The sequence below is a fragment of the Oncorhynchus masou genome, chromosome 1, assembly GCF_036934945.1.
Source record: "Oncorhynchus masou masou isolate Uvic2021 chromosome 1, UVic_Omas_1.1, whole genome shotgun sequence".
NCBI classification, from domain to species: Eukaryota; Metazoa; Chordata; class Actinopteri; order Salmoniformes; family Salmonidae; genus Oncorhynchus; species Oncorhynchus masou.
The window spans coordinates 38,339,972-38,354,732 of record NC_088212.1 but is presented as its reverse complement, the minus strand read 5'-3'; the positions used below and the strand labels follow the sequence as shown (position 1 = coordinate 38,354,732).

The window sequence follows — 14,761 nt, the reverse complement described above, 5'->3', positions numbered from 1 at the left end:
CTTTGCTTGACATCATGGGAAAATCAAAAGAAATCAGCCAAACTTGTAGACCTCCACAAGTTTGGTTCATCCTTGGAAGCAATTTCCAAACACCTGAAGGTGCCACGTTCACCTGTACAAACAATAGTACACAAGTATAAACACCATGGGACCACGCAGCCGTCATACCGCTCATGAAGGAGACACGTTCTGTCTCCTAGAGATGAACGTACTTTGGTGCGAAAAGTGCAAATAAATCCCAGAACAACAGCAAAGGACCTTGTGAAGATGCTGGAGGAAACAGGTACAAAGGTATCTATATCCACAGTAAAACGAGTCCTATATTGACATAACCTGAAAGGCCGCTCAACAAGGAAGAAGCCACTGCTCCAAAACCGCCATAAAAAAGCCAGACTACAGTTTGCAACTGCACATGGGGACAAAGATCATACTTATTGGAGAAATGTCCTCTGGTCTGATGAAACAAAAATAGAACTGTTTGGCCATAATGACCATTGTATGTTTGGAGGAAAAAGGGGGAGGCTTGCAAGCCGAAGAACTCCATCCCAACTGTGAAGCACGGGGGTGGCAGCAACGTGTTGTGGGGGTGCTTTGCTGCAGGAGGGACTGGTGCACTTCACAAAATAGATGGCATCATGAAGGAAAATTATGTTCATATATTGAAGCAACATCTCAAGAAGGTCAGGAAGTTATATCCTGGCCGCAAATGGGTCTTCCAAATGGACAATGACCCCAAGCATACTTCCAAAGTTGTGGCAAAAAGGCTTAAGGACAACAAAGTCAAGGTATTGGAGTGGCTATCACAAAGCCCTGACCTCATTCCTATAGATTTTTTTTGGACAGAACTGAAAAAGTGTGTGCGAGCAAGGAGGCCTACAAACCTGATTCAGTTACACCAGCTCTATCAGGAGGAATGGGCCACAATTCACCCAACTTATTGTGGGAAGCTTGTGGAGGGCTACCTGAAAAGTTTGACCCAAGTTAAACAATTTAAAGGCAATGCTACCAAATACTTATTGAGTGTATGTAAACTTCTGACCCACTGAGAATGTGATGAAAGAAATAAAAGCTGAAATAAATCATTCTCTCTACTATTATTCTGACATTTCACATTCTTAAAATAAAGTGGTGATCCTAACTGACCTAAGACAGGGAATGCTTACTAGGATTAAATGTCAGGAATTGTGAGAAACTGAGTTTAAATGTATTTGGCTAAGGTGTATGTAAACTTCTGAATTCAACTGTACCATTACACTCTACTCTCAACTGAGTCAAACACCAGCCTTTCACCACTTAAATTGAATAAGGCCTGCCATGAAGCTAGGCATCCATTACAGGCCTCAGTGGGTCTATAAATCACAGGATTACAGACAGAGGGGCATGTCTGTGGGGTCCTCTACTCTCAGTTACCTACCCATGTAGCCCTAGCTCCATATAGCCACAGGACAGGGCGTTTTGTTAGGCTGCTGTTCTAGTAAAGACCTCTTGCTTTGATATGGCCATGCAAAGGCAAATGCCTCCAGGGCCAAAGGAATTTCTACTCCTGAGCACCCTCTTGACGGAAAACCTGCCCCTTAAATATCAACAACAGGAAGTGGCCATCAGTCACTAACACGCCACAACAGCTGTTACAAGCCCCACTTCAATGCAAGACATGAAAGGAACTACTCCCCTTGTTCCTTTCTCTCGCTCTTTGTCTTTTTCCTCTCTTGTCCTCCTCCAGGGCTCCTTTCAACCCCCTCCTTCTTTAACCCGCCCCACCCACACTTATCCTCTCTCTCAACCCACCGACCCCCTTACAAATGGAGAAATGAGTTATGTCAGGGAATGACTTGAGTTTTAAGCACGGCACATTTCCTTGTGACATTTTTCAAATCTTTAGATCAGAAGTAGACAGGGAGTAAAAAAATATATATTTGAAGCTCATTCAATTCTTGCCTCATAGCCTGGCCTACTCTTGAATTGGCTTGTGAACAGAATAACCAACCCGCGCATGCGTCATCTGTTTATACATCTTACATCCCACGGTGGAGACAGAGTAAAACAAACACACAGACAGACAGATAGACAGACTCAAAAGGAAGATCACATCACACTTAACCCTGAGTACATCTGCATACACATGTTCTTGGGTCTCGGGCAGGTTATTTGAGTGTTTGCTGCAGTGTGTAGGTGAGAAGTGATGGCTCAAGGCTAACGATGACAAGTCAGACAGTGATCCTGTTGAGTGAGGCAGAAGAAGTGACTTCATCTATCCACCCCCAGCCAGCCATTCAGCCAGCCAGCTTCCCACTCCCTTTCCTCTTAACTGCAGATAAATGGCAATAGTCATTCTAGTCAAGGACTCCACTGCTGACAACACTTGATAAGCACTGTCACAGACTTTCTACGTCCTATGATTTTTTTTAAAGCAGCACAGGAAAATCCCTTATTTATTGTTCTCTTGAGTCATTGAGTCTGTCAGTGTTCTCAGTTTAACAAGGTTGAATGAACAACATGGTGTTGTTTAGAACCAAACAGGCATGTACAGTGCATTTGGAAAGTATTCAGACCCCTTGATTATTTCCACATTTTGTTACATTACAGCCTTATTCTAAAATGTATTAAATTGGAGCATTGCTGCACAGCTATTTTCAGGTCTCTCCAGAGATGTTTGATCGGGTTCAAGTCCGGGCTCTGGCTGGGCCACTCAAGGACATTCAGAGACTTGTCCCAAAGCCACTCCTGCATTGTCTTGGATGTGTGCTTAGGGTCATTGTCCTGTTGGAAGGTGAACCTTTGCACCAGTCTGAGGTCTTGAGCGCTCTGGAGCAGGTTTTAATCAAGGATCTCTCTGTACACTGCTCTGTTAATCCTTCCCTCAAATCTGACAAGTCCTCCAGTCCCTGCCACTGAAAAACATCCCCACAGCATGAAGCTGCCACCGCCATGCTTCACCGTAGAGATGGTGCCAGGTTTCCTCCAGATGTGATGCTTGGCATTCAGGCCAAAGAGTTGGTTTATTGGTTTCATCAGACCAGAGAATCTTGTTTCTCATGGTCTGAGAGTCTTTAGGTTCCATTTGGCAAACTCGAAGCGGGCTATCATGTGCCTTTTTCTGAGGAGTGGCTTCCGTCGGGCCACTCTACCATAAAGGCCTGATTTGGTGGAGTGCTGCAGAGATGGTTGTCATTCTGAAAGGTTCTCCCATCTCCACAGAGGAACTCTGGAGCTCTTTCTGGGTGACCAAGGCCCTTCTCCCCCTATTGCTCAGTTTGGCCAGGTGGCCAGCTTTAGGAAGAGTCTTGGTGGTTCCAAACCTCTTCCATTTAAGAATTATGGAGGACGTTGTGTTCTTGGGGACTGTCAATGCTGCAGAAATGTTTTGGTACCCTTCCCCAGATCTGTGCCTCAACACAATCCTGTCTCAGGGCTCTATGGACAATTCCTTCGACCTCATGGCTTGGTTTTTGCTCTGACATGCACTGTCAACTGTGGGACCTTATACAGAGAGGGAAAAAAGTATTTGATCCCCTGCTGATTTTATACATTTGCCCACTGGCAAAGAAATGATCAGTCTATAATTTAGTAGCCCATTCCAGCCTTGTGTAGGTCTACAATCTTGTCCCTGACATCCTTGGAGAGCTCTTTGGTCTTGGCCATGGTGGAGAGTTTGGAATCTGATTGATTGATTGCTTCTGTGGACAAGTGTCTTTTATACAGGTAACAAACTGAGATTAGGAGCACTCCCTTTAAGAGTGTGCTCATAATCTCAGCTCGGTATCTGTATAAAAGACTCCTGGGGCCCAGAAATCTTTCTGATTGAGAGGGTATCAAATACTTATTTCCCTCATTAAAATGCGAATCAATTTATAACATTTTTGACATGCATTTTTCTGGATTTATTTTGTTGTATTCTGTCTCTCACTGTTCAAATAAACCTACCATTACAATTATAGACTGATCCTTTCTTTGTCAGTGGGCAAAATTACAAAATCAACAGGGGATCAAATACCTTTTCCCCTCACTGTATAGACAGATGTGTGCCTTTCCAAATCTTGTCCAATTAATGAAATTGACCACAGGTGGACTCCAATCAAGTTGTAGAAATATCTCAAGGATGGAAACAGGATGCACCTGAGCTCAATTTTGAGTCTCTTCTTAGGGCTGCAATCCCGTTAACGGGATCGATATGACAACGGCCAGTGAAAGTGCAGGGCGCCAAATTCAAAGCAACATAAATCTCATAATTAAAATTCCTCAAACATACATGTATCTTATACCGTTGTAAAGGTAATCTTGTTGTTAATCCCACGACAGTGTCTGATTTCAAATAGGCTTTACAGTGAAAGCACCACAAACGATTATGTTAGGTCACCACCAACTCACAGAAAAACCCAGCCATTTTTCCAGCCAAAGAGAGGAGTCACAAAAAGTACAAATAGAGATAAAATTCATCACTAACCTTTGATGATCTTCATCAGATGACACTCATAGGACTTCATGTTACACAATACATGTATGTTTTGTTTGATAAAGTTCATATTTATATAAAAAAATCTCAGTATACATTGGCGAGTTATGTTCACTAGTTCCAAAAACATTCAGTGATATTGCAGAGAGCCACATCATTTTACAGAAATACTCATTATGAATGTCGATGGAAATACAATTGTTAGGCATGGAAATATAGATATACCTCTCCTTAATGCAACCGCTGTGTCAGATTTCAAAAACACTTTACGGAAAAAACAAAACCATGCAATAATCTGAGACGGCGCTCAGAAAAAGAAAAAAAATGATCCGCCATGTTGGAGTCAACAGAAATATAACATTATAAATATTCCCTTACCTTTGATGATCTTCATCAGAATGCACTCCCAGGAATCGCAGTTCCACAATAAATGCTAGATTTGTTCGATAATGTCCATTATTTATGTCCAAGTAGCTACTTTTGTTAGGCCGTTTAGTACACAAATCCAAACGCTCATCAGGTCCAGCCGACCTGCCAGGGCTCTCTGCCAGAGCAGTGACTCAAACAGATCCCATTCGGCCCCACATCACAGTAGAAGCCTCATTCAAGTTTCTAAAGATGGTTGACATCTAGTGGAAGCCTTAGGAAGTGCAACATAACCAATATCCCACTGTGTATTTGGGGCGGCAGGGTAGCCTAGTGGTTAGAGCGTTGGACTAGTAACCGGAAGGTTGCAAGTTCAAACCCCCAAGCTGACAAGGTACAAATCTGTCGTTCTGCCCCTGAACAGGCAGTTAACCCACTGTTCCCAGGCCATCATTGAAAATAAGAATGTGTTCTTAACTGGATTGCCTGGTTAAATAAAGGTAAAAAATAAAATTCAATAGGAGCTGGGTTGAAAATTGACCAACCTCAGATTTTCCACTTCCTGTTTGGATTTCTTCTCAGGTTTTTGCCTGCCATATGAGTTCTGTTATACTCACAGACATCATTCAGTTTTAGAAACTTCAGAGTGTTTTCTATCCAATACTACTAATAATATGCATATATTAGCAACCGGGACTGAGGAGCAGGCCGTTTAGTCTGGGCACCTCTGGTCACCTTTCAGCCAAGCTACTCAATACTGCCCCTGCAGCCATAAGAAGTTTTAACAAAGGGTCTGAAAACTCATGTAAATAAGTTATTTCTGTTTTTTTGTTTTTTTTAAATAAATGTGCAAAAATGTACAAAAAACCTGATGTCGCTTTGACATTATTGGGTTTGTGTGTAGATTGATGAGGATTTTTTTTCTCATTTAATCCATTTTAGAAGAAGGCTGAAATGTAACAGAATGTGAAAAAAGAAAAGGTTGTGAATCATTTCCGTATGGACAGTAGATACATCTGTTGCTTAGGAAGATTCGGTAGAACACATACATTTGCTACAGATGGGTTGACTTGTTGCTCATCTCAACTGGCCTGAGAAGCAAAATGTTTTGGCTTGTATTAGTGAATAAGGGGGGGGAATCATATGTGTAATAACTTGATATGTTGATTGTTGTAACATAACCTGATGCATAGTTCTGTTGGATAATATCTGTTGAATAGTTTTGCAACTCATTTTGTTGCTGTGTTGTCAGACAGTTGCTGTTGTCTTGTCATGACAGGCATCTCTAGACGCAAGCGTGTCATTCTAATGTATAACCTCAGTGGAGACAATGACGTTTATTATACGGCCGATATAACAAGAGGTGATGTGGCATCATGTAGTTACTTGGGAGAGAAATGAGAACTATCATGCCAGACACAATTTATGACCATTGGAGGAGCAGAGTACCCTGAGCATCAAAGTTTATTTATTTCAGCCCGAGCTTAATAGCATCTGTCAGGACTAATTTTCCAATAATACAACCAATTCATTGCGCAATTAGATTAGTTAAATTACCTAATTGGCGATTCAGCTAGCAGCAATGCAATGAAGTCATTAACATTCCAGAATTGTACCCAGACATGAACATAGGGCTGTTATTTTCGAATGCACTTAATTTATTTACAAGGGGAATGGATAGGCTATATAAAAAATGACCTCTTCAGGAAACCATCAGCTTGTTGTTTGGCTATGCGCTATCTATGTCAATAAAAAAAACGACTTAATGTCAGTTATCATACAAAATATGTCTATATGTCTTGGACTCCCAGCGGCCTAAGGCACTGCATCTCAGTGCAAGAGGTGTCACTACAGCCCCTGGTTCGAATCCAGGCTGTATCACATTCGGCCGTGATTGGGAGTCCCATAGGGCGGCACACAATTGACCCAGCGACATCCGGGTTTGGCTGGGGTAGGCTGTCATTGTAGATAAGAATTTGAATTTGTTCTTAACTGGCTTGCCTAGTTAAATAAAGGTTAAATAAATTTACAACAAAAAAAGAACATAGGCCATACTTCACAACATTGCTACAGAGTGTAAGGGTGTGGGCATAGGCAGGCCACGCCTCTACATGGAGAGAGTCTTCCCCCTTATTGAATGCGGGAACTCGCTATTGGGCGGCGGCTTCTTGCTTTGAAATTCCTGGTCCTTAGATCTTTAGTATGTGAAATGAGCATGGTACTAGCTGTTGTGTGAACGGAGAGAGACAGTGGGACATCGACGGAGCAGCCTGACCATATCCTCTACGGCGATATTCGATTTAGTCCTTCTTTTTTATTCTGTTCTTGTGATAACTGACTACTGATGATCTTTCTGCTCCATTCCAAGGAAAGTATTTTGAAGGGACAGAAGAGCGGATCAAGGATTTCTGACATTTGAGATAAATCTTCCTCTTTAAAGACAATAATTTGATCTGATTCAGGGAACCCATGCTAGCGTTGGTATATTTGGATTAAACAAACCGGGTACTAATCATTGATTATTGATTTGCGCATAATACGGTGTGTACATAAATGTATTTCGACTTGCACCTACACGTTCGCTGCCCTCGCCTGAACTCTGCGCCGCCTCGATCCAGATGAACGGTTCTCCCCACGGATCTGAAGCGCATTTACGCAGTCCGTCCCCCGAGCGCACCGGTAACAACAGCGGTAATTCACCCCAGAGTGGAGCGAAAAGACCGCTGGTTTCCGTACCTTCTCCCTCAGATCCAACACGCCAGGCTAAAAGGCTGCCCATTCGGATTCTAAAGATGTTGAGCGCACACAGCAGCCACTTGCTACACCCGGAATATCTCCAACCCCTGACGTCCGCGCCAGTGAGCATTGAGGTAAGCGAAGCATATCTTCTAAAACTGTCTAATTGTTCAATCATCATCTACCGTGTTAATGTTTGGAAATATCTACATATATTTACAAATATCCCATGTAGTTTACGAGATTAATCATGAATTACGCATCAAATTACGCATCAAATTGTCGCTAATGCGTCAACAGTTTACATTACAATGCTGTTTATATTTTTTTCCCCTTTTAAGTTTTGTTCTTAGATAATACAAACATGGGCCAACGAATTACATTGAATTAATTTCTCAAATTAGTAGCCTATTATTGAGTCGACTTTTTTAGATGACATAAATAAGCCAGTGTCTTGATACTCCCAGATATTGTCGGTAAATTGTCTGTAAAAGAAGGAAACAGAAATAGTTCAATCGTTTCCTTAGTTTTCTCCAAATAGAACAGATGCTGTTTACCACGTGCCAACATTGCAGTCATAAATCTTTCTATTGGGGATTTTCATACTGAATACACAGGGACATTACAACTCTCGAGCAGAATTATGTTTCCTTCCCTCTGCGGATATATGACTCATGGGCTAATTTATGACTAACATTTATAACACATTTTACTGCACCTCGTTGTGATGACATTTATTGGATGGAAATCACATCCATGTATTTTATTTGGCCTATTAAATGATAGTGGCTGAAATAGATTTCTAGTGGAAATACTACACGCAGCACAAATATTACAGAATAGTAACCAAATAGTTACAGATTAGTAACCAAATAGTTACAGAATAGTAACCAAATAGTTACAGAATAGTAACCAAATAATTACAGAATTACCCCAATACTTACCAAATTACCATCCAATGTAAGTCTAGTATAGTGTGAATATAGAGTGTTTTTAACATGGCAGTGCTCTCATCCTGTCTCTGTGTGTGTCGCCCCCTCAGCTGGATGCTAAGAAGAGTCCCCTGGCCCTGCTGGCTCAGACCTGCTCTCAGATTGGCAAACCAGACCCCCCGTCCTCGTCCAAACTGGGCTCCCTCTCCTCCGGCAGCCTCAGTGACAAGGACCCTTCCGGACGCTCCTCCAGCTCCGGCCACAAGTCTGGAGACCAGCATCAGTCTCTGGAGGATAAGTCTAGCTTCAAGCCTTACAACAAGGCCGGAGGGGAATGCCGCAAGGATGGGCTGTTGACCAAGGGTGCTACAGACAAAGCTGGCTTCAGAGTGCCCAGTGGTGGATCCGGGAGCAGCGGCTCTTGCCCTTCCTTCCCCCCACACTCCACCTCTCCTAGCTCCAGCTCCCCTCCCCTGCACTCCCAGGGCCAGTCCCACAGACAGACCCAGTCCCCCTCCACGCAGCAGCAGACATCACACTCTCAGGCCCTGCACATGGACAAAAAGCCTGTGAGCTCAGACCAGGCCAGCTCAGACAGCAACAGCAGCACAGGGAAGAAAGACTCTGATCACAGCAAGGAGAGGCTGGATGGGGCCCAGCTAGCTAACTCCAGTCACATGCGGGCTAGCGCCAACTCCAGCAATGCCAGCTCCGCTAGCAGCCCGCGGCCGGATAGCAAGGCTGACCCACAGTCCTCTCAGCCTGGGCTAGGCTCCGGACACATCGCCCCTGTCTCCCCCTTCAAACCAGGACACTCCGTCTTCCCCATGCCCCCCGCCTCCATGGGCTACCATGGCTCCATAGTGGGTGCCTATGCAGGCTACCCCTCTCAGTTCCTGGATCATACCAAGTCTAGTCTAGGGATGGGGATCCCAGGGAAGCACCCTGGCTCCAGCCCCCTCACCGGGGCCTCACCTCCGTCCCTCATGCAGGGTCTATGCAGGGACCCATACTGTCTGACCTATCCCAACCACCCCCATCTAGGGGGCAGCAACTGCAATACTTGTGTCCACGACCCCTCCTCCCTAAAATCAGGTTTTCAAATCATGTATCCGTCTCACCATCTCCACTCCCTCCACCCCAGTTCTCTATCCTCCACCACCCCCACCCTGTCCCACCCGCTCTACACCTACGGCTACATGCTACAGAACGAGCCCCAGCCACACGCCTGTAACTGGGTGTCAGTAGGAGGGCCGTGTGACAAACGTTTCTCCACGTCAGAGGAGCTGCTGGCCCACCTGCGTACTCACACAGCTCTCTCTGGTGGGCTGGACAGTAAGCTCCTCTCTGCCTACCCCTCCTCTGTCTCCTCAGCCGCCTCCTGCCACCTCCACCTTCCCCAGCCCGGCAGCCCTGGCACCATGCCCAGCTCCTTCTCTCTGCGGGGGTCACCAGGCTTAGGCCTGGCCCGCTACCACCCCTACACCAAGGCCCACCTGCCCGGAGCCCCAGGCCTGTCCATGCATTCTCTACAGGCCTCCTCGCCCTACTACTCCCCCTATGCCCTCTACAGCCAGAGACTGGGCTCAGCCTCTGCCCTGGGCTACCAGTGATGTCTGAGGACACAGAGACAACAGAACAGGCACCTCAGACATGCACAGTGGATGGATGAACCAGGCCCTGTCTGGACAGGAGGGGTCTTTGCCAGTCACTACAACAAGGGGGCCTCACCCTGCCTGCCTGGAATACCACCTGTTGCCACAGGATTCTGAATGGCATTGCAATGGCAAGAGACCCAGTGGTGATGGCTGGCCAGCAGTACAGGCCCAGAGACATTGGTGTGTGGGCCAGACACCTGCCTGGGAACAGAAAGGAGCTTGAATTTGATTGGATGAGATGGTGGAATTTAGATTGTTTTTTGATTTTAGATTATGATTTTATTTTCCCGCTCCCTCCTAGGAATGAAAACGTGTATTTATTTTTCACTTGAGCGCTTGGCATTCAAAATGGGGGAAGTGTACTATCCAAATGAATTGTTCATAAATATTCGAATAGAAAAAAACGATTTGAATCATAGCATTATGTCTATCGTACACTCTTTAAATAAAGTTTTGCACCATGGCAAAGATGGACTGATGGTTTTTTCCTGGAGGAATAAACCTACTTTTTCAACATTTCATCTGTATCTTTCCATTTCCGCTGTTTTTTCCCCCATCTGCTGTTCACACTCTGAGGGAGTATCGCATGTCCTGACGGTGAAAGTCTTCTTGATAAATTGCCATTTATTTTCTATTTGTAAGCAGAGATGTCATATTTTTTCAAGTGTTATTGTGTGAGCCCGTTGGGGTTGCTGACTGTCATTGAAAGAGGACGGGATTAAATCAAACAAAATACATACAAACGATGGCAGTGCTCTTATTTTGTTTAATAAATGATACTTGATTGCATTGGAAGTTGTTTTGTCTTAATTAAATGTTTATATACTGCCCAACGTAAAACTAGTTTTCATCATGGGTATAAGAGGGTCATTTAACTGTTAAATGTAATTACATTTAGCTGTTGTACTGCAGTTGTCTCTATGGACCAGTATAGTAATGATTTAGTGATATACTACAGCTATATGGCCGTGTTATATTTAAGCAATAAGGCCCGAGGTGGTGTGGTATATGGCCAATATACCACGTCTGAAGGCTGTTCTTAAGCACGACGAAACGAGTGCCTGGAGACAGCCCTTAGCCGTGGTACATTGGCCATATATCACAAACAAGTATTTTTGCGTCATGTGTAACCTTTATATAACTAGGCAAGTCAGTTAAGAACAACTTCTTATTTACAATGAAGGCCTACATGGGACAAACCCGGATGACACTGGGCCAATTGTGCGCTGCCCTATGGGACTCCCAATCATGGCCTGTTGGGATACAGCCTGGACAGCCTATACCCGTGGTATATTGTCTGATATACCACAGCTTTCAGCCAATCATCATCTAGGATCCAAACTACCCAGTTTATAATTCAGAATAAATAATAGCAGTTGACAGGATTTTAGTGTCTCAGAGAAGGCAGATCAGGTCAACTCACATTTAGCCAGTTAGCTTCTTTCTAAAGACAACTATCCCTCCTTCCTCCCCTTCTCCCTCTACCACCACCATAATGTTGGCTGTTGGGAGTGCAGGGTTTAATTGCTGATGCTTGTTTGTTAGCGGGCCAGAATAGCCATCTCAGCAGCACTGTGGCTTGCTAGCTGTCTCTGAATGGCTGCTGGGTCAGTGGGATTTCAATAATGACTAGAGAGAGGGATGCCAACCCTGGCTCCCCTCCCTGTCTGATGGATGGCCCTGCTGCACAAAGGCCAGGACTGACAATGCAAGCGGTAAATAGAGAAATATTAATCAAAGCTCTTGACATTTTGTCCTCCCCAGAGAGGAGTACAGCCTTTAAACCAGGCAGCGCAAACAAAAAGGCTATGTGCGTCCCAAATAGCACTCTATTCTAGGACACTACTATGTCCTACTATGTAGGACACTACTATGGACCAGAGCTCTATGGGAATAGGGTGCCATTTGGGATGCATTCTATGTCTTTCTCCTGGTGGAGGCAAGCATTTTGTAGGTTAATAAATACAATACTGTGTTGTGTATAATCTGAGGTCAGATTTCTCAGGTTTTTAGTATTTGTTAGATACTAATATTCAGGAAAGAGAATGCAAGCCTAGGTAACAACAACACCACAGTTCAGCAATTCCAGTGGTTTGGATCTTGGTTAAATAATGGTTTATTTCTCCAGCCTTTAACTGTCTGACATTGTATCGTACAGGAGGTTTATCCAGGAGTAAAGGGGATAGGAGTCTGTCTCAGGGGCGGCTATTGACCCAGACTCCCCTAGCAAGAGAAGCACTCTCGGTTCATTAGCACTCCAGACAAGGGAGAGAGAGAGAGAGAGAGAGAGGCGAGCACAGGTGTCACTTGACAGGGCCATTAACAAAATAGATCACCCTCCCAAACCATGGCGGGCTGGCCAGCTCCAGACCAGCAAGATCACTCTGCCCTGAGAGCTGAGCACAGGAAGTCATCAGGAGGGATGCCCAGCGGACACATTTTTCATCCCCAGGAACAAGCTAAGGCCCACAGCAGACGGGGATGGGGAGTGTCTCCCACACATATGGTTTATCTGGGTTCTCTACCTGTTTTCGGGGTTGGATCAGATATGGTTTATCTGGGTTCTCTACCTGTTTTCAGGGTTGGATCAGAGGTTGGAATCAAAACTAGGACAGAGGAATTGTTATTTTTAAGGTTGCACTGTAAATAAGAATAACTTTTATATTGAAGATATGTTGAACTGTTAAAAGCGGCCCACTGTATTTGGTCATATCCTGGTTTGTGTTGCCACCTATGGGTCTGTTGTAGAAGTAAAGATTATATATTTGACTGAGTACTGCACTATGTATTACTCTTTGCCATGCTGTACATAGCTATTGACTTTGTATATCAGGGTCCCTGTGTAAATGTAGTAGTAAGAGTTTAAATATTAAGTTAATGTCCTGGGTGAGGCTGGCACTGGCCCTTAAAATACTTGTGACCGACCAGCCTCACGTTAGTGTATTAGAGAAGGGCCTAGAACCAGAGGTCAAACTGAGGGCAAAACTTTCAATCTTGTCCACGGGGAGGAATTAATTCCGCTGTCGCTATTTACACTCGTTCATCAAATGCCTCACTATTCTTTCTATCCAAGTACTCTCATCAATCTCACTCTCCATCTATCTTTCTCCTCTCTCACTGCTCCAGCTGAGTCAACACCCAGATTCTCCATTTCTGTCGCCTCTGCTCTGCAGGCTGGCTGGGTGAGGAGGAGGGGTGAGGGGTGAGGAGGGCAGTTCATAAAGTCTCCAGCTGCTGTCCTCCCAGGAGGGCCCACACCTGAGATAGATTGATCTCCCTGTCCTGTCCCTACTTCCTGGGTTTGGACCCTGGTCAAAAGCGTTTGGACCCTGGTCAAAAGTAGTGCTCTAGAAAGGGAGTCGAGTGCCATTTGGGACACAGCAAGGGAGATTGTAGCCTCTCTCTCAGGCTGAAAGAGAGCTCTGTTGCCTGCCTGCCTGCTTGCCTGCCTGCATGTCACTGTGGGGTCCTGGGCAGACAGCCCCAGTGATTAATGACAGGGTGTGGAGCTGCTCCTCAATTAGACGCCAAGTCCACACTGGCTTACCATTCAAGATGTTGTCCTAGGAGACACAGGGATGAGAGAGAGAGAGAGAGAGAGAGAGAGAGAGAGAGGGGGGGGGAAAGGGAGAGAGAGGGGGGGGAGAGAGAGAGTGAGAGAGAGCGAGAGGGAGGGAGAGAGAGAGAGAGAGAGGGAAAGAGAGAGAGAGAGAGAGAGAGAGGGAGGGGGCAGATAGAGAGGGGGGGGGACAGAGAGAGAGCTAGAGGGAGAGAGAGAGAGTCTATTTCTCTCTTTCTCTCACTTACACTCTCTTCTCTCATAAACACAAACAGTCAAACATAACCAAATGTTAACTTCAACTTCCATGACTCTGACCCCTACGGGGCGGCAGCATAGCCTAGTGGTTAGAGCGTTGAACTAAAAGGTTGACAGTTCGAATCTCCAAGCTGACAAGGTAGAAATCTGCCCCTGAACAAGGCAGTTAACCCACTGTTCCTCAGCCATCATTGAAAATAAGAATTTGTTCTTAACTGACTTGCCTAGTTAAAAACAAAAATGTTGAGCTTCATTCAGAACAGGACACAATGCAGAGCTCTACTCTTTCCAACAGTGACCACACTGTAAAGCAAACCAGATGGTAAAACACATCCTTCATCTGGGCCATTAAGCAATCACACAACTCCTGCTTTATTTCCAAATAAAAACACGAGGAATGCCTCTCTCTACATGCTTCAAATCAACCTCTCATCTCATTCACACCGGAATTTAAGCACAGCATAATGCCAGTCTTTAAAACAATAACAAAGAAATAAAGCACATGGCGCCCCAAGGGAGGCCAAACTCGTTTGAACCACCTCTTCTGCTCTGCTCCAATCTCGTTTGTCCTATTGCATGCGTGTGCGCCGCAGTTAATAAACATACACCCAGTAACCCCGGAGCAGAAAAGTACATCGCAATTATGTCGCACCGCTAATAACGCGCATACCGCTATTGCAGCTGGATTCCATTTGTTTGTGCGCTGGGAGAGCTTGGTGGGGATGTCACAATCACGGTGTTGCACAGGAGAAGGTGCCTTGGCAAGGAATGAGCGTTGGCCCTGCTACTTGCCATTATT

The 14,761-nt window shown here is 44.9% G+C and overlaps 1 protein-coding gene across 1 annotated transcript; it reads left to right on the top strand.

The window, feature by feature from the left end:
* Positions 1 to 7,006: 7,006 nt before the first annotated feature.
* On the top strand, positions 7,007 to 10,934 carry LOC135543678 (zinc finger protein 703-like). Its single transcript, XM_064971052.1, has 2 exons — positions 7,007 to 7,689; positions 8,598 to 10,934. Exons 1-2 carry the CDS (start codon positions 7,438 to 7,440, stop codon positions 10,098 to 10,100), a joined length of 1,755 nt encoding a protein of 584 aa, XP_064827124.1. The 5' UTR covers positions 7,007 to 7,437; the 3' UTR covers positions 10,101 to 10,934.
* The last annotated feature ends 3,827 nt before the right edge of the window (positions 10,935 to 14,761 follow it).

Coding starts and splice junctions, on each gene's coding strand:
- LOC135543678 (XM_064971052.1), top strand. CDS start 7,438: ATGAACGGTTCTCCCCACGGATCTGAAGCGCATTTACGCAGTCCGTCC. Junction 7,690..8,597: donor CCGCGCCAGTGAGCATTGAG/GTAAGCGAAGCA, acceptor TCGCCCCCTCAG/CTGGATGCTAAGAAGAGTCC.